Source organism: Argiope bruennichi, chromosome 6 (genome assembly GCF_947563725.1).
Source record: "Argiope bruennichi chromosome 6, qqArgBrue1.1, whole genome shotgun sequence".
NCBI classification, from domain to species: domain Eukaryota; kingdom Metazoa; phylum Arthropoda; class Arachnida; order Araneae; family Araneidae; genus Argiope; species Argiope bruennichi.
In genome coordinates, this window is record NC_079156.1 from 102686281 (window position 1) to 102708306 (window position 22026).

The 22026-nt window shown below is 25.6% G+C and overlaps 1 protein-coding gene across 1 annotated transcript; it reads right to left on the reverse strand.

Moving 5' to 3' along the window:
• Positions 1 to 2388: 2388 nt before the first annotated feature.
• On the reverse strand, positions 2389 to 21856 carry LOC129971224 (uncharacterized). Its single transcript, XM_056084809.1, has 9 exons — positions 21727 to 21856; positions 20579 to 20637; positions 16338 to 18273; positions 14840 to 15056; positions 13314 to 13571; positions 11514 to 11672; positions 8784 to 8930; positions 6266 to 6390; positions 2389 to 4551 (listed from the first exon to the last, which is right to left on the reverse strand). The coding sequence occupies exons 3-9, from the start codon at positions 17838 to 17840 to the stop codon at positions 3004 to 3006; spliced, it is 3957 nt and encodes a 1318-aa protein (XP_055940784.1). The 5' UTR covers positions 17841 to 18273; positions 20579 to 20637; positions 21727 to 21856; the 3' UTR covers positions 2389 to 3003.
• Between the last annotated feature and the right edge of the window lie 170 nt (positions 21857 to 22026).

Genomic DNA, 22026 nt, shown 5'->3' on the forward strand with positions numbered 1-22026 from the left:
CAGGTCTGTTTCAGGCCTAATTAGATGCAGATCTAATTAGATGCGGTTCTATTTAGATTAAGTCTATTTTTTTGATTTGGAGGACATTACGACCACAACAAATGTATGTGTGCACCAGCCACTTTATACACGGAGAGTCTTCGGCCGACGGGGTTCTACTCACTACCTAACGAATGCGAGTCCAACCAGGTTATCCCGGCCTTGCATGATTTTAAAAACATTATGTACATAATGCAATACTCACCAAAGTAGAATGTTGGACTTGTATGTTACTAATTTTGGTACAAGCACACTCTGAAGAGTGGAAGCAAGCATTTCAGAGCAATCCTTTTATTTTTCTTTAAACATAACTTTAAATTAGAATTACTTTTAACTATAAATTACTTTACGTTACTCACATTTAGAATTACATTTAACTTTAAATTAGAATTTTAATTAAAGATCACATGAAATTTTCAGACTTTTCAGAGATGGATTCCCACAGTATTAGAGCACCATCTTTAAAATTGAAAAAATTATAGTTTCATTGGTATTAATTCAGATATACAATTTTTTTCCTCTAACTTTAAAATTTTTCCAAAATTAATTTCAAACAAAATCTTTAAACATATTAAAGTTGAATATGTGTTTGTGCTCTATAGATTACATCATTTGACCTAAAGCTAACAAACTTGGCACATATATATTTCAGTGGGTAAGAATGTGCACATAAGAGCGATTTTTCTGAAATTTAAGTAAAAGTTTAAGTGAAATCTTATTGTTTTTCGATGATAATTTTTGAAAATATTACAGTACAAAAATGATTTAAAATAATTTTTATATCATCTTAAAATTTAAATTTTTTTAATTATACCAATTTTTGACTTACAAGATTTTCTTCTATATTTAATCAATTTTCAAAAAATATTTTAAGCATATTAAAAAAAAAAAGAAAAGAGATAACTAACAATTCCGAATGAGTATCGAATGTGATGCAAACGATAATAAAAAAGCATAAGAATTCTAGATGAAACCAAAGTAAAGACACTATTAAAGTTGCAGATATTTTTTCGTTTTTGTTTAACACTCTGAATTACTATTGATATTAATACAAAAAAAAAAAAAAAAAAAAAAAAAGAAAGAAAGAATGTGCAAAATAGTAAAATTAATCTGCCGTCCTTACACAAATCATTATTAGAAAAGTAAATTTCAGGAGATAATATTGATATATATTTATGATAGTGATATATACAAGCGATATATATTTATTTAATTCTGAGAAGAATCTGTTCAAGATTTTAATTTACATTCAGAATACTATTAAGAAAAATCAAATTTTACTTTGGTTTTAGTTAGAAATAAGATTACATTGTTAAAAAGCTAGAAATAGCAATGCAGCCATTTCCTGAAATTTATGATGAGCTGACAGAAAACATGGAAAATGTATGGTAAAACGAACAGAATAGTGTAAGGCTTCTAAAATAGTATGAATTATATATGTATCAAAAATCGAAACTTAAACATATTTTGCTGAAGAAGCCATAAAAGAACAAGTTACATAAAATAATTAATTAAAAATTGTAGTAATCATTAATCCTCGTGAACCACTTGATTGCCAAAAGTGGCTAGTTTGTAAATAAGACTTGCTATTGAAAAAAATGAAATTCAAATAAGTGTTTCATTAAATTTTTTATTCACTTAATTACTTTAATTAAAAATTATGATAATAAAAGGATTCAATATAAATTTCAACAAGCAATTCATTCATCTAATTTCTGTAAATCACACAGTGCAAAAATCATGGAATGCAATGGATGTTAAATGAAGTCAGTTGAATGAAGGCTAAATTTTATGTTTGAATGTTTCAGAAGAGAAACAAGAATTTCTTGCATCTGCAAGCATGTGATAATCTTTTTTTTTTTTTTTAAATGTTGCTTAAAAGGAGCAAAAGATTTCGATTTACAAATATAGATGATTAAATACAAGTGAAAATATGGATAGAAGAGTCTAGATTTATGAATATATAGATGATACATGATGACAAAATTAGATGATGAACTTGTTAAATTTTGTATGTTAGTGCATATACAAATATAATTAAATGATATCATCAAGATAATAGTATTATAAACATTTTATATATGAAGTTACAGATTAGCATTGTAAAAACAATAACAATAAAAGATTTGAATTTTTCAAAATGTCATATAAAATTTTTTTTTAATAAATATAACATAATCAAGTATTGGTACTTGAAAAAAGCAATAAATTGTAGACTGAATACTGGTACATTAAAAAAATGTACTAAAGTATCATCTTCAGTTGATAACAAAACAATAATATGGAATTGTCATAAATTATTACAGTAAAGTCACAATTATGAACATAATAAAATATGTTGTTGTCAATTTGATTATTTCGATACGTTAAAAACAGTCATTCATACTTTAAAAAATAATATGTCACTTTTATGTGACTTCAACTAAAATTCATGATTCAATTCATATTTCTAGTAAAAGTAATTCTTTACTTGAACATAACACATGAAATTATATCATGTTATACTATTTTCATTGCATTTATATTATTGTAATATCATCCTTCAATTTAAAAACACATATTAAAATTCATAAAATACTAATATAAAAATTCTTTATAAAAACATAATATATAAAACTTAATGCTTTTTGTGTTTTAAAAATATAAGTACTATACAAATAATTCATAACAAATTACTAAATATCATAAAATAAATAAATGTTCAATTTTTTTTTTAAATTCACAATCTGATGTTCTTTTGACATTAGGGGATAATGTACTTTGTTGCCAAAAATCTCATTCTCATCCTATTTCAACCAATTAATTACGAAATGTTGCTTGAAATGATATATGCATTTTCCGAATATCTATCAATAACCCAGAAAATATAGAAATTATCATGTAAAGGACATCTTAAAATGTCATTACATTTTCATTAGAATTTTATTAGGCATTTTAAAAATCAGTAAATGGACAAATATATTGTCATATTAAAAAACATGATTTTAATCTATCAACTATGCCCTCATCCATAATAAGTTCCTCTAAATTCCATCTCTGCCATCGTTTACCAATGGACTGTACTAAGAAGAACCAATTCCCTTGGCCATCTTTATCAGATGATATGAATATGTCCCTTACACCGGATAATGCTTTGAGTTTGGCTTTCACTTCCTCACTATGTTCAGTGTATAGGCGTTCAAAATCCACAGTAACCATTACTCGGATTGGATCACCTTCTTCATAAAGATTATCATCCACTGATGAGGTCATATATTCATTTTCGTTTATGCTCAAACATCTTATGTCCTTTGTTATGGCTAAAGATGCATAAGTTCTGAGAGCAACTGACTGCAAATTCAATTCATCAAACCCTTTACATATACCTGTAGGCATATAACCAGAGCAATGAGTAATTTCTTTGCATATTTTTGCAGCATAAAATTTCAAAAACTTCAGGACTAGCCTCATTGGTGAGCAAGAATTTTTACATTGGCAAGTTCTTTTCTTAAATGAGCAACATTGGAGTTCACAAGTTTTCTTGAAATTGTTAATAATTCTGTTTAAACATGTTCGACAGAAAGTATTGTCAGAAGACAAAGTTAAGTTTAAAGAAGATTTAGTCATCAAGTCTTGAACATGCTTATACAATACTGAAATGCAGTAGCATGTATCACCACGATCTTGATCACACATATGCATCAATTCTTCATCTGAAGATTCAATGAAAGAACTTCTGGGTACGGGTATAGGAGCTTTAAGATTTTTTTCTCTTATTTCACATAGCAGATCATGAAGGATCCATGGAAAACTAAGTACTGAAGAGTCCTTATTACTGTAAGTAACAATATACCACGCAGATGCTCTGCGATATTTAACTTCTTTTAACTCACTTTCTCTTATGTTGTCTGTCTGGATTTCAGCATTGAAAGCTTTATAAAATTCCACTCTGAATCGTTTAATAGCATCTATAATATATGTTCTAGCAATAGAAAGAGTGTTATCTGCTTCATAACGATTTGTAGAGTATTCATTCATTTTTCCAACATATCCAGTAAGAACTTCTGCTTCATTTTGCAAGCCATATTTCTTTAATATATTCTTTATCCTGTTCGTGTACTTAATCCTGTGATTCTCAGCAGAGTCTTTGTAATGCTCCCATCCTGAATAGACCAATGTTTCATCAACCTTGTGCTCCAGATTGGCAACATCCACTTTACTTACACATGCCTCCAGATTTCTCACCACTCTGTAAAGATAACCTAAAGCCTTGGTTGACTTACGACTATTGTTGGCAGCACCTTTTTCCATAAAATCAGGATACAATTTAGCCTTCTCTTCAGAATTCAAATAACAGGTGTATCCAGACTTGGCAAAGTCCAAGACTAATGGGTACTTTTTGGCTATGCTCATACAAACTTCTGAGAAGATACCCTCATGGTGGACATCAGCCCAAGCTAAATGGGCATGGGATAACACACCAATGTTGTCATTCTGAATGTATTTGCAAAGAAAATCGATCATATCAGAAACCTGTAACAAAAATGTGAGACTGAAGCAATAAATATTATTACATATTCATAAAATAAGAGCATTTAAGACAAGTATTTTTTTAAATTAGCATGGCCCTCTGGAAATTTAATGACTAATTCATGGCAAAATCAAGTTATAAGTAAAGAAATGTTGACATGAAATGTTTTACATAAGATCTGTTTATTAGAAAAAAAAATCAATACTTCAATATTAACTCCTTAAGTTTTTCTTATAATGTAATATGGCATGCTTGTGCATCATTGCAGAGTAAATATAATCCAGTATAAATTTAAATTTTTTTTCCCCACAGATTATGAAAAATTAAATATATAATGTATCTCTAAAATATCTGGCTAAAATATAAAGGCAGCCCTAGGGGTAAAAGATTAGCAATTTTTGTAGTGGAAAGTATGAATGGAAATTGTACAGGTATGTAGTGGTGACTTGCCAGCTCAGACATGAGCAGATTATTTCTTGCAATGCTGCAAGAAAACTTTATCCAAAGATTACAATTTTTAAAAAAATCTATTTTACACATAAGTAGTTTGAATTTCAAATTTACGTATGAAATTTGTTGCATTTCAAACATATTAAATAATCAAAATAAATTTCTTGCAGTTTTGTCTTTATCAAAGAAAATTATGTGAACTTTGAAACGATAATTCAACAGATAAAAGTATTACAGCGTCCTTTCTTCCACACATTCCCATTCCTACCTAATCAGTTCGATAATGTTCATTCAAATATGAATATTAAATAAAGTGTACAATGAATTATATGCAATGTTTATCATTTTTTTTACATGTAATTATTGATCCCTTATATAAACTTTCATGTGAATAAGGTTCAAGAAAATTATCCATATACTCTTTTTCTGAAAAGTAATTTCTATGAAGAGAAAATGAATATTCAATAAACAGATGTATTTCTGTTAAGGCAACAAGAATTGAAATTTAATTCATAAACACTAAAGAAATTAATAAACCTGAGAGAATAAAGTTGTATTTTGGATTGGAGTGAAAAAAAAAGTCATAAGTATTCAAGCTGAGTCTGCTCTGATTGCAGCACCAGTGCCTCTAAATTCAAAGCCAGAAAAAGTTATCTTTGATTTTTAATTAATCAATTAACTGCTTGAGCCCTAATCTTTCATTGGTTATATGATGACTCAATCTTACCTATATTTCTCTTTCTTGTTGATTAATTTTCTGTTTGATTTTTGTGTTTCATTGCTTTTTATCATCTTGCACTGATTAACAGACTCTCCAAGCGAACCTGGAGCATAACTCTCAGAATAAAAAGATTAGTAAATTAGATTTTAAAAAGTGTACTTTAAAAAAATAATTTCAAGTGGTGATGCAGCTTTACACACTTAATGGACGAGCCTCTAATGTATATAAGTGCCAAGTACATATGAGCAACAAATGTTTTCTACACCAAACAATAGGAAGATATTCAACAACTACAAATCTAGATTATTAAAGTGGATATTCAGTTAAATTAAGTCTTGAACTTGGAACCATCTAACTTCTAAATCAAGATTCTGTGACCAAACCCATGATCAAAGATTTCATATATGAAATTTGGTAATCAAAATGAATTGGAAATATAGCTTAAGAAACTATCGAAATAGTCAACTATAACAAAAAATTGAGATAGTAATTTTGTTTCAATTTTTTGAATTAAAAAATTACAAAATCCAAATAACAAAATTTACTTGTATTTCGCCTACATGCTCTTCTTCTGGATTTGGTGGATAATCCATTGGAGGATAATTTTTTTCTGGAAACACCAGATCGTCATGCCATATCACTACATATTCATCACCATCCAAATCTGATCCTAAGCATTAACAAAACCAAATTCAATAATAAAAAATTTACATTATCAAAATAATATCACTTCATTAAATGCCATAAAATTAACAATATATAAATTCATTAAATGGTTATTTCCCCAATTGGTTTGGACAAGTTCCAATTATACTGTGTACAATTCTTATTCAAGAGAAAATACTCCTCAATGCTTTTACATATGCAAAGCATAAAAATTATTTTAGAGCATATTTGTTTACCATAGGGTTAATATTCAGTTTTACTGTATCAGGTACATGTTAATACTGATATTTGATTAAACCTGATACTATTGTATTTGATACCACTGGTGACTGATCCTATCCAATCCATATACGTTAAATACTATCTCCTGCTATTAACTTTAAAAATTATATCTACCTAAATTTAATTTTGATGATAAGTTTTGGATGTTAATTTTGATTTTGTACAATATTTGTTTTTTAAAGTAATACCAAAATATAAAATATATGATTTGAAAAATATTTTTAACTATAATTTCTTATATTATTATATTCTGTAAATTTTATTTATGCTTAGTATTTGTATTCATGTACAATTCATTTATTAATAATAATTCAGTTATTTGAGTAACCTGTTTTTATTTAATTAAAAAATGAGTATATATATATATATATATATATACTCATAAAAAACTACATCAATATGGTATGCATAGTAATCATTACAAAGAGGAATTAAAATATGTTTTAAAAATGCTCTTACTCCAGGTAATGCTAAAAAATAATATATATATATAAGTAATTAAAAAATATAAAACATACTAATAGCGTGTGTGTTAACCACAACAAAAGCAACTTAACATGAATGAAATCAAGAATATTACTTATCAATATCAATCGACATTCTCACTCAGTACTTTTGGTTTGTATATTTTGTGTACTAGATGTATCATTAGTTTATATATTTAGCATACCAGATATATTTTAGATTTATATGTTTTATGTACTGGATATACTTTTGGTTTGTATTCATTTGATACACTTGATATTTTTGATTTGTATCAATGTTTTGTTCCTGATACAAAGTATCAGGTTTATTATGACCCAAAATCATTTCAGACCATTTCAATTGCTGTTTTGTGGAAGTTCAAATAATTAATGGTGAGGTCTTGAGGTGGTTGTTAATTGTCTTAAAATAACAAAATTCATAATTTGGTCAATTTCATTGGCAGAAGAGTAGAATCTCATTGTGAGAATTCGTCCAGAAAATTTTGCTAAATATGGCATTTTTGACCGGAGCATTTACAAAAATTCAGACTTTTTAATTTAAATAATACATTATTGATTTAAAAATATATAAAATATAATTACCCTTTCGGTTTGCAATTCTTCTTTAGTTCTTCTTCAGTTTTAGCAAAAAAAATTTAACCTTTGGACCACTATTAAAGAGGATGCTTTAAATATTAAAAATTCTCTAAACACTGTTCTACTAAAATTAAGGCTAAGTTACAAATTTATATATTACAACTAATAATAGTTAATTTATATATAATAACTAATTAATTTATATATAATAACTAATAACACATTTTTTAAAAGAATTGTTAGCAATTCTTTTTTTAAATATTTCATATTAAGGAGCATTTATCTCTTTAGCATGAATACCAACCTAAGTTGGATAATCAAATAGTCAACCACCTGGCCCATATCATTAAAGAACGTCAAAATTTTGATGTAATTTTTAAGCGATATATTTAATTTTGCAAGGATTATGTACCTAAATGGATTCAAATAAAATCATCAATTAAATATTAAAACATAGTTCCAGTATATTTAATTAATTATATTTTACAAAACTTATATTACATTGTTAAAAAATAATAAAAATATATTTTCCACTGCAATTTTTAAAAAAAAATACCAGATTGCATAATTAAATTATTATAATATTTAGACTGTGTTCAAAGGTTTTTTTTTTTCTTTACCATTTTATTTAAGCCTTTTTTTAAAAATTGAATCTTAGTTTTCTTTTACAAGCAAAAAATTTTGAAATTAACTGTTTTGAAGGAGGTTTGCAATTAATGTTTTGAAGTTCATCAGAATTTACTACATAAAAATGCTTATAAAAAGAATTAAAATAAATAAATAAACATATTCATGCAAGAAGTGAGAAGGAGAAAAAGGGCCCAAAGCAATCTACAATGTCTCAGGATCTCTTAGAGGGCTTAATTTGCCCTTGATTTCAGAATATGTTTTTCAAACTTTTTCAAGCCTTTCCTTTTAAAACTTATCATAATAAAAAGTGTTTGTCTACATAACAAGAATATTGGTATAAATTTTTCAACTTGTTAGGTATTTTTAGTTTAAACATTTCATAAGGAACATTTGTCTGTTCCAACATAAATTCTGCCATACAAACCTGCCATTTCATCAGGATGAGGTCTTTTCCCTTTGGCAGGAAAAACTATACAATCTTTAATATGATGAAGAGCTGGAACATCAACTGCTTCTAATTTCCTCACATCCCCAGGATGCATGCATGGATTTTTTGTGACAACTACTGTGCCTGAAAAAAAAAAAGGATACAAAATATTTAAATGAGTAGAAGCAAACTTTCTGGAGTTTATATCTAATGAATATCAATGCAATTTTATTTTACATAAGCCAATGAAATCAATCAAAACTTAAGTAATTTTTCAGCAGATTGATAATAAATTTTATCATCATAACTTCTGGCAGACAATCTCATTCTTCTATTTTGATCTACTTTATTATTTGCATAGCAGACACAAAAATTTACTTAAATCTACCAAGAATATCAAACCTAGATGATAAAAAAAAATTGTTTTTTCCCCTCCAACCTTATATTAATACTGCTTTTCGATCCAGTTAATAGGTACACATTTTGGCTTCAGTTGAGCAAAAAGAAAAGTAACAAATTTATTACTTAGCATATAAAATACATAAAAAGCATATAATATTAGCTTCAAAACATTTTTTTAATCATCAAATCAATAAATAAAAGCTTTTAATCAAATTTCATGTGTACATATGCATACCTTCAACATTGATTACCCAATCATCAACAGTGCTTCTTATCATTATGTTACATATAAGGTAGTATCAATAAATTATTGAAGAATAGATATTTCTAAAAAATCTTAATTAATTTAATGTTAGTGAATTTTAAAAGAATTTGTAATAATAATTAATTTTAAAATATGTATTTTCAGACATTATTCAAAATTATTTAATAGACATTTATTATTAGCTAAATATATAAGTGAAATAATTTTAATAAAACACACAATTTTGTTGATCAAACAAACTAATACTATTTTTTGGACATACACAACTTTGTTTCATTGATTAGTATTTTTTTTTTTTTTTTTTGGGGGGGGGGGCTTTTTTTTTTTTCCCTTTAAAGCAAAAAAAAAAAAAAAAAAAAAAAGTCTGAAAATATGTACTCAGTTTAACAATATAACCAAATTCTATATTCATTTTTATAATAAGAAGTGACTCCAGTCTTTTTGAATTCTTACAAGACAAGATTCCATTCTTTTTCCCTAATCATGCCAAAGGTACTTTCACTACCCGCATTGCTGTGAGTGAAGATTTGGATAAATGTTCTTTTCAATGGTGTTTTTTTTCTTTTCTTTTTTAAGTTTTCAGTAGTATTTCACTATATATCTGTAATTATGCAGTTTTCACCTAATTTCCATAATAACTACAGAAGCTGTATGCATAGGATGTTATAAAAATACGATAAAGTGATACTTATTGTACTTTAATATCTAATATTATCAGATGAACTAACAAAGATATTCATTCTTTTTTATTATATTCAATTACAGGAAAGAACCATCATTAGACCTTTTCTATCAGATCATCAAATAAAAAAAAATTAAATATAGAACCTGGCTATTATTCATCTTCCTATGAGAGAAATTTATCTAAATAGTTAATACATTAAAATTAAAGTCATTTAATGAGCACTTCTCAATATGAATGATTTGCATGAGTTGAATGAAATCTTAAAAAAAAAGACTCCCTTAATGAGTGATGTTTTGCAAAATAAATGAAAACGAGATATCTCAATGTCACATACAGAATCCTGTATATATCTTGGCATCAGGAGGTGTTAAATGCTCTCCTGCTCTCCAAATTTAAAGTGGAGTGAGAAAATAGGAGAGACAAGCACAAACGCAAACATAGTCAGGAGCTGTATTCTGTATAAAAGCAAGAAGTTGCAGAGTCAGGAAGAATGGAGATAACTGTATCAGTATAGAATAAGCCTTCCACAGTGAAATAAGAAAAAGCATGGGAAATTGCTGTTTTGTATATTATAAAAAAATCGCCCTAATAAAGCAGTAGCTACTCAAGCTACATGTTTATCTAATGATAGTTTTGTGTCTCATTTTCACCACAGCAAAAACAAATGTCATTCCACAACACTTTTGTAAAAAAAATATGTTGTTGGATCTCAGGGTGATCTAAAATTTGAAGATTTGTCAAAATCTCGAGTTCGAATTTTTTGACGATGGTTATACTTACTCTTATACTACACATACGAAAAAGTAAAAATTATGTATAATAAATAATAAATTACATTATTATAAATTGTTTTAAGCAACTTTTTTCTCTATGGAACACATTATCTCTTTTACATGAATTAATAAGAAAAAGAAATTGTTTCATTTAAATAATGTTTATAACTAAAATTTAGAAACATATACTCATTAAGCGAGGCTTTATTATACTCATATATATTTAGCTTTAGTTTTGAAATTCTAATTAATAATATGAATAAAAACATTTAATAGGAAGGAATAATCATTAGAAGAGATTTTTAGAACAATTTTACATGGAACAGAACAATTATAATTCTTCATAATATTTACTTTATTTGACATTAGTTTAAATTAAAAATATTTAAAAGTCAATCAAGCCAATATCTAATTTAATTAATCAAATTTTGCAACTTTTAATGGAATTATTTAAAAGTTCTTAAGAAAGAATTTTATCTCATAATAAATTAATATTAGGAAAATAAAATTATACAAAATACATACAATTTCAATAGTTTTATATGCCTATTTACACTTTTAAAAATATCCATATAAAAAAGAAGAAACAAAAAAGAGCTTACGTTTTAATATTTTAGTAGGAGAATCTATATATCCCAGTTCTTCTGAATATTGAACAAACACTTGACCATATTCTAATGTGTCTGTTTCATCTACCACACCTAGCATATTTCTCCCATACTCAGGAGGTATAGCAATGCGAGCTTTTACACGAAGCTGATCTGTAAAATTAAAAGAAAAGAAAAATTCTCTCACACAAAAATAATTCAAATATTGAACACAAAGAACAAACAACATCTCAATTTGAAATAATAAGATTGAGAGAGAAGTAAGAATATTTGCTTTAGTATTATTTACAGCGAAATAGGTATTTAAAAATAACTCACAAATTTTAATTTCATTTTAAACACTTGTTATCTACAGTCTGTGTAGCAAACACCTTGTTCAAATTGGATATTGTTAGATTTCATGAAGCTTATTCCATACAATAAGCTTGCAGTTATTGATTATTACAGAGATAACATTTTGCGTCAGAAACTCGCTATTTTTTAAAAAAGGTTATCAATGTAATCAAAAATATTAACTGAAAATCATAAAGAATTACTAGAAATAGTAAAAATAGTAAATAAAATAAAACATTTTACTTATTTATGACAGGAATTTTTTTTTATAAATATGCAGATTTACTACTTTTAATTAAAAACAAAAAAAGAATAAATAAATTCCATTGCCATGGAAAATAAAATAATCCTAACACCATAATAATTATGAATTAAAAATATAGAAACATTGACTAAAAATTTGAAAAATGTTGACTTCTTTTTAAAAAAAAACTTTATTTTTATGATATAATGAATAGATGAAATAAATATTTTAATAACATTCAATATTTAAATATTTTAATAACATTCCATAGTTTTATTACAAAAATTTATCTATTTTTCACAAAATTTAGCATTTATTTTTAAATAAATAATTAAGTTTTATTACACAATATTTTATACTGAATGATTGAAAAGTTTTTTTTTGTTGTTTTCCCAAAAGTCAGCAAAATTTAATTTTAATTTACGTTCCACATGTTGAGAAATGAAAAAAATAAATAAATAAATAAATAAATAAATAAATGAATAAATAATAGGTATAAAAATTAAAATGACTAACTGAATATTACAATGCCAGGCTTCATGAAATTTAATTAAGGGCAATGAATTAAAGCCTTATATGTTAAAAATAATTATTTAATAATATTCTTATAATTCTTTTTCCTATTTTTATTTCAGAGAAAATATTATCAATTAATTCTAAAAAATCTTTTAAATAAACAGTGCACAACTTTTTACATGCGAAGAAGCAATTCTTATAACGTCTTACGCTTGCTAAAAAAATTAAACGTTGTGGTTAAGAATATAATATTTATTTTCATAAGTAATTAAACATTTTTTTCCAATTTTAAATACTCTTAATATTAAATTTTACAAATTAATTTAATTAGCAAATTACTACGTTAACTAATTACTAATTAATACACTTTCTTTTTAATTGCTTAAGTGCAACAAAAAATTAAACCTTTCTACAAAATATAATAAAATTGTATCTCCATACTAATTTTGTAAAAATTATAAAATTAAGAAAACTACTTCTTTTAACACACTATTTAAAGCCTGACACAGGCAATACAAATAATTAGAGCAGAAATATATAATTAAGAATTAGGAAATTACAATTTTAACCAACATGTTTTCAAATTTTAACAGGGTAATATTTTATAAAATTATGTTAAAAGGTATTTTTGCAAAAAAGTACCTTTTTAAAAACTTACATTTCAATTCACAGAATAAATATTAATTATAAAATAAATTTACCTATAGCATTTTTATATACAGATAGCAGAAGAGAACGAAAGAATGGCTCTTGTGTGAGGCAAATTCCAGCCTCGAGAAGTTTCTTGTAAGGATAATCCAGAGTTGTAAGATTGGACATCATTTTCCAAGCCTTTTTCTCATAGATAAGAGCATCAGTCATGTCCAAAACCATTTCTATTTGCAGCCTGAGAAAAACATTTGCTTTTATTCCCAGCTGTTCCAGTATTGTTATTAATGAGCGATTCAGAAATAATCCACCTAAATAAATAAATCTGCATTAAAAATATATGGAAAAAAAAACATTTGAATGATCTAGATAAGATTTTTTGATTATGGTTGGATGAATTTTGAAAATACTATTTTAGAATGGTGATAACAGCAGGGAAGAACATTAGTTCATTTCCAAACAATTAGAAATACGATTAGTAAGTCTTTTAAATTAACTATGGAATTCTTCATTCTTGTCTTTCACATTAAGTTTAGTCATAACACATGGCAAGGTATTTTAAAATAAGGAGAAAAGTACCTAAAGTGAATATCATGATGGAACTAACATTATCATCCCAATATACTACTGTTCTTTTCAAGATCTTAAGACTAACACTTTTTTACGATTTAACAGGAGCACATATCCGGATTCTTTGCTATATCTTAAACCTTCACTTCTGTCCAGTTAGATGAATTTTATCTCAGCCCTACTTTAAAAAATAAATACCTCCTGGTACATGGGAAAAGGGCGGAATGTTTTGGAATCTGAGAATTAATATTAAATATATAGTGGCGAAAAAATTCAAGATAAATTTATTGAAGATTCAAAATACAATCATTACTTTGAGTATTGATATATATCAATATATTTTACCTTCTAATTACAATTTCCACTGGAATTCCAGAACATGAAAAACATTCTAGTTATTTCTATAAATTAAAAAATTGTTAACTTTACATTTAATATTGTTAATTGTAATTTCAAAAATCCATTGAAGAAATGTTGAACCTTCCTTACAGTATTCACTATTAAATCTGGCTGTGCTGATAGAGACAAAGTATATAAATAGTAAAAGAAAATACATATAGATATTATGTATATATTATTATGACAGGCATTTTTCTTAATCTACTTGACACAAGCATTGTTATTGTTCCCATAAAAAATTTATTTCTCGGAAAATACAGAATATTTTTTAATATTTCTTCAATGATACTTATAGCAATGTTTGATTATGTATAATTTCAAAGAAAAGATTACAGATATCTTTATGATTTAGCTCAGGTCATCTATCAATAAATAGAATAATGGCATTAGTGGATATAGTGTTGCTTAGTGACAACAAATTTCACATCTAGTTTCAAAATTTAACAATTTTTTATAAATATTTTTACAGTATTACTAATATCTGAGACAATGAGCTGACATTGAAACTGAAATGAAAAGTTCATTATATGTATGCAATCAAAAACAAATACCTAATACAAAACTATTAATAACAAAAACAAAAAAAAATTTAAAAATAAAGAATACTTACTAGGAGCACTTATTTTGATAATCTCTAATAAATTTGATGAATCACATGAAAATTTCTTCATGCTAGGACGAATGACCAGTTTACGACCTTCTAAAATGAAATTCTCTGCTACCATACCTTTGCATCCTTTAAACCGAATTTGGAAAGCAGATGGTTTGTAATGAGGCCCACTATCATCAACTCGATTAAGTAATCTTGTGCTTAGTGCCTTTCTCACCTAAAAAAATTAATTCAAAGTGAGTTGATAAGAAATTTTAATGATTATAAATTTTAACAAAATGCTTATAACTATTTCCATACATATTTGAGTAATAAAACATGCCAAGTCTACTCAGTTGGAATTTTATTTATTAATTAATTTTCTTAAGTAATTTACACCAAATCTGTAATAAATTCTTTGAGTAAAATATTTAAATGACTCAAGCTAAAATACCAACCACCTGTACAAAAAAATAGAGATTAATTTTTTCAATCTATTAATTTTTTAATCAACATTTGTAAGATATAATCTTGTTGTGTGATACAATCTACAATTTAAAAAATATATAACATGATTTAATATAATTCTAAATTTTAAAAAATATATAACATGAGTTTGATTAGCACAAATTTGTTAGCGAAGATCTGTAAAATAATTTGCCACACCTTAAAAATAATTTTCACTATCAAATTCTGACAAAGAATATTGACATTATTCTGCTAATGCCAATATTGATGTATGGCAAAGATTCAGACTTCTTGCTTATGGAAGAGAATTTATTAATTTTCCTTTAAATAAAGACATTTTTACTTCCCATGGTATAAATGAACTATATTTTAATATTCTATATTATAGCTACTACATAAATAGATAGCTACCGCATAAAATTTTCTTTTTCTGTATTCAAAAATATATTTCTTGGACCACAGTTTTGAATTTACCAATTTTGCATTCCAATTAATGTTAAATTTATTGATGCTTTCCAAAAGTTTGACAGCCATTGTCCCAAGTGTAAATTTTCTGTAGCTGTCAAAATGCATATCCTATACAAAAAACTTCATGCAATAGTATTACAGTATTGTAACTTTAGTGGTTATTTTGGTTGCCATGAAAGGAATAAATAGAAATTTTACATAATTAATCTGAATTTACAATTCTGTACACTTGAAAAATATTGACAAATTAAATTAAAAAAAAAAATTGACACTGATAAGCTTTTTGAACATAATTAATTTTATAAGAATATACTGGATGGTTCAAAGATTTTTTTCAAATTTTAATATTCTTTATATATGCAATAAAAAATAAAGTAAATTTATTTTTCAGAATAGAAGAGTGAATTTCAATTTATTAAACTTAATAATTGTAGATTCTGTGAAATAATTCCGAAGATGAAATATTTAAATTAATATTAATGAAGAGGCATATTGTAAAACTCTTATACATTAATTCATAAGGACTAAAAAGTACATTTTAAAAAATTAAATAATGATTAAAATACAAATGCATCATTCTTACATCATTTGCTAATTCTTTAGAAATCATTCCTATTCCATCTGAAAATATATAATCACCATTTGTTTCATCATCAACATTAACTATTTCATCATCAGTCAGCTCTATTTGTGCAGCTTCTTCAGAAGAGGAAAAACATTGTCCCATTCTTGCCATGTATTTGGCTACATTTCTAATATGACTGAAATCTCCCATCCACTTTCTAATTTTTTCAGCAGTATTTCCTTCATGGTCCTCTGCAAACATCCACAATCCATGCCCCCTTAATTGACTGTTCGATGCAGCAAGTATTTCATAATGTCTTGGCCCTATTGGAATACCCTTGTTTAAGAGGTTCCGAGCTACCCTGTCCATAAAATATTTCTTCCTAGTATGATATTGAACAGCAAATGTTAATTTTGAGAAATCATCATCTTGAATCGAAACTCTCAACAAGTTTTCTGAACCATATTCTCTTATGATACGGTTGTCAAAATGCTCTGAAGGAGGCAAGAAAATCAGGCGAGAAGGAGTAATAATCAGACGACGAACAAAACACATTCCTTTTGGTGGATCAAATTGAGTTGAATTTCTTTGATAGTAACGGAAACACTTGATAAAAACTTCTTCAAATGTGAATACTTCATTCCTGCTTATGAATTCACTAATGTGATACAAAGCACTAACAAAAGCATCAACGTTCTTCATACATTTTTCTAAATATTCTCTAATGATTTCCCAATGATGTGTTTTAGAATCTATGTGATATTTTAATATAATCTGATCTTGGACTTCAAATGATAGACTATTGAGAACTTCCCATGCATACTGAGAAGCAAAAATTTTATCTGAAACGATATTTCTATCAATTATATGATCAAATGATTTCGTATCAGACGGAAACGTTTCAAAATCATTAAGTTTTTTCATTGGTATCTCAGTTTTCACTTTGCTGTAGAAGAAATGTGTATTCCGAGAACATCTTTGAATTAATCTGTCTATTATACCATAAGCTCGATGTTTTTTAGCAAAAACTATCTTAAACACAGGACATTTACCAATATTAGTTATATAACAAATTGAATTATTGCATTTACAACCAAAAAATAAAGACCTTTCCCATTTCTTTTCTTGATATTCTTGATCTGAAGCTAAACTTACAGCTTTTGAACCACCACCTTTAATTTCTTCCTTATCATCTTTTTTATTTTTCTTTTCACAGTAAACCAATGGAAAATTCTTCAGAATGAAAAAAATTTGTACAATTTCTTTATCCGATATATCATTGATAACTGCTCTGATGATTGATTTATAATACACAATAAATTTAAATGTTTGTCCTGCATACTTGCATTCAGATTTTTTTCCATTATAATTCATTTTCATATTATGATTCAAACAAGCATATAAAGCAAAGAACCTCTGATTGTGCAAGAATGTACACATTAGTTCTTTATCTTTCGATTTAGTTTCATAAAAATAGTGCTGCATAAAATGCAGCATACTAGGTAGAGTGCCAAATGCCATCTCGGTGATTTCAATATTAGGATGAGACTGTTTTCCTTTGTTTTGCAGAACAGAACGATCTGCAAGTCTTAACCATAAATGAGACAGTTTGTTTTTGCTTATGTCACACCAATCTTTACCTATTTTTTTAAACTGGTCATTTGTATGAAATTTAGGACAGTTTGAATAATCTAGTCATATATTCATTTCATATAATTCTGCTTGATATACTAAATCTACATCAACATTTCGAACAGTGAATATTTCAGTTTTGCAGTTTAATTTATTTCTTTTATTATAAGCTTCAAAAAACTGTTGGGCATTTTCTCTGACTTCAGTAATGCTTATTACAGACTTTCTGAAAACTATGAACAGTTTTAAAACAGAAGAAGCCATTTTGAAGTACAAATTCTGTCAAAGTGGGTGATAATGGCACTTTTTCATATGAAGAGCACTAAAAAGAAAAGAAAAGCACATATATATTTTAAAAAATAACCTAAGAATTAAAAATGCATTTAAGCCTTTAATTTTTAATTATAATATAATTTATGATTTTTAAAATAAGAATTTTAAAAGTAATATGAATAACTGCAATGTTCTTATTTCAAAATAATAAAAATTCTCAGAAAAATTACATTTATCGAAAATGTTGCGTCAATTATTGGAAATTAAGCCATAATTACAGAACATAAAATTTAATTAATCACAGAATATATTACAAAGATCACTGTGCTGAATGATAAAGCTGTTTTGTTTAATTAATTTAAATGTTGCACTGATGTTCACTTTTTAAAGTTGACATTTATTTGTACAAAATTATAAAAACAGGATAATGTAAATACAATAGAGAATTTATCAGCAAACTTGAGATTGATATCAAATGATAGATTTCACTCATTTGACTGGCAGACAATCAGGATTAAAAACCTAAATTGGATACAAATTATTCAATTATTGCAATAAAAAATAATTACAGAAAAATTACACTTAAGCATTTACAATTTTGTTAGCTTTTTGGTAACAACACTTGTTTAATAAACTAATAGGGGAGCATTAACAATAACTTCTTTAAACTCAAGTAATAAATATAAAATCTCAAAAAATAGAAAATGAAGTAAATTCTGCAGAGGACGTTATGCATAGAATTAACATCTTTTTATGTAATTAATATGTATTGAAATTCCTTGATTGTAAAATTAAAACTTATTAACTTTAGTAAAAATTCTTTAAACTTTTTTTACTTTCTCCAAAGAAGATAAAAGTTTCAAAAAGAATTTATCATAGGCTCTAACTGTACCTCTTACTGGATGAAAGTCATAGAAAAATTTCTTTTTAATACAGGTTCTCATTTTATTATTATTACTGTTGATTGGGAAGTGATATTGCAATAATATTATTTGAAGGATATTTAAAAAAAAAAGAAAAAAGAAACTTAACTTTCATTTTTGACAAATTAATAAAAGATTTTATATATATATGTTTATGAATTCTCTGATTCAATCAAAAGTTTACAAATTATGTTTAATTTGTTGTATTTTTAGATTATATAATCATTAATAGTTGGCAAGTACATCAATTGCAGGTAGGATATTTTGAACTAATTTCATTATAATGAAAAAGTATCAGGGAATTTAATAAAAAGTCAAACCAAAAAAAAAAAAAAAAAAAAAAAAAAAAAAACATTATTTTACTAACTTGCTTAGCAGACTTTAAGGAGTTGCAATTTTAATTTACACCAAAATTCTCTAAAAGCGATTTTAAATGCTTTCAAGATATGCTTAGCTTCCTCAGTAAAATAATTATAACACAAAAGTGTAATATTTTTTAAATAGTAAAAATATTTCAGCCTGTCATTCATCTCAATTAAAACATTATATTTATCATTTGAAAATTTAGAAAGTAGTTGCAGATAATATTTCTTATAATTAAATTAAATTAAATCCTAATACTAAAAATTAACAAATAAAAAAAATATTTCCTTTTTTTTTCTTTTTTTTTCCGACTTTCAGCAATTTTAATGACATTATGAAAAATTCATATTTCATAATTATAGTTAATATAAGCTTTAAATTTTATTTTTCTATATGGAAATATTTCATAACAAAATTTTATTGAAGAAATTGTAATAATCTATCTGTATTCTGAAATTTTTGAGAAAATTAATTTCCATTTTCTACATGAATAATTTTTTAACAATGAATATTATTTCTATTTTCTATTAAAAAAAAAAGAAAGAAAATTTAGTTCTTCTGAATAAATTAAGAAGAAAGGCATCACACAATAAACTCAATATTTATGCAAAAATAAATATGTTCTTATTATATAATATAAATATTTCTATAAAAAATACAAACTCTGATTGTGATAATAAAATTTTGCAAAATTATGTACATGAAATATTGAATATTTAGATATTTTATGCATGTTTGTAAACATTATTTTTATGGACCCAATTGTTCACTAATCATATTAAATCAGATTTAATACATTTTAGTTTGGCTATGCACAGAAGCTGTTGGCTATAAATAATTTAAAACATCAAAAAGTTAAAATGTTACAGAAAAAGAAATACATCAAATCACATGCGATAATAAATTTTTACTAAATTTTCCTCACTAACTACGAATGTTAATTTAATGAAATTTTGTTTCAAATTCAAGCAAGACAAAAATGAATATCCATCCCCTTTCCTATCTATAAGATAAATAATTAAATATTAATTTTATTTTTTTAATTTATATATGATACGTGAAAGATACCTGGTTGAAGAATCTGGAGAAATAGAAGCAGAATAAGCATAATCTAGAATTCTGGACATCTAAAAAAATCATAAATAATGTGACACAAGTCTTAAATTGCATCAGAATCATCATCGCCTTTTAGCAAAACAAATATCAGTTTTAAAAAAATGGTAAAAATACAATTTTTTTTAAAATCATAAACTAAAATTCTAGAATAAAACACTCTAGAAAGATTATTTATTTATTAAACAGAATAGACTTTAAATGTAAAGTAAAATAATGAATTATGTAAAATTTATTTTAGCATTGAGTTAAGTAATAAATAACTGTTAAATATATATAGGGGTAAACAAAGAAGTAACTAAATCAATGTTGATTTTTTTAAAAAAAACTTTTAAACATAAATAATGGTTTTAAAAAAAGGAATTTTAAATTTTTAATGTCCATAGCCATTTTTTTGTGATTTTTTTAAAGTCAATTTTATGAGAAAATTTTGTTGCGACAAACTTTTACTTTAATAAAGCAGAAATTTTTTTTAAATCAATAATCAATGGAATCCAGAAATAAATAAATGATTATTTGATCTATATTAATATAAAATTTTCCTTCAAAATGATTTCCTAAAAACTTTTTGTTTAAAAATGTTGAATAATTTGGAAGAAATAATCTTTCACAGTTTTTGTGACCTCATTATAAATCTGTAAATAAGCAGGATTGAAAGCAGGATTAGCACTCAAAAAGGTTGTTTAAAAAAACAGTGAAAATAATTATATTCTGAGTAATAAATAAAAGACACACACACAGATTTTTTTCAAAATAAATTAGATTTAAAAAAGGCATATAATTTATATAAGAGCAATTTATCTTGCATGCTTTTCCTTAAACTACTCATTTTCACATAGATTTAACAACCTTATTTATTTACTTTGATTAACCATATTATATTTATATATCTAACATCTCCTAAGTCAGAGCTATCATATTAAATAACAATAATCCTTTGAATTAAATTGCGTACACTTCGAAAATAAAAATCCTAAAATTGAAATTGGAATCTAAAATCAAAATGTATTGATAAATCCAATAAGACATTTAAAATTAACCTCAAGAAATTTAAATTAAAATAAATTAATGCTTTATTTGAACTCATTAATTATTTTAAATACCTAGAAGTAGAAATTTATAGACCCTTCATCAGTAGAGGAATGTTGCAATCATATTTAAAAATCCTCTTTTGAAATTTATATTCATCTCAATTCTAAATATAAACCTAAACCTACAGTACAGAGCAGTGACATCAATCTACGAAAAGTTTCGGTTCGTCTTTGGAGAAAATCGGAGCGATGCCAAGCACATGACAATGTTTGTGAGTACAAAATCGGCTTCATCTATAGAGCCTTAAAAATCTGATGTAATTCCATTTTTTTTAAGATGTGTGAAATGTAACATTTTGTATTTGATGGTTA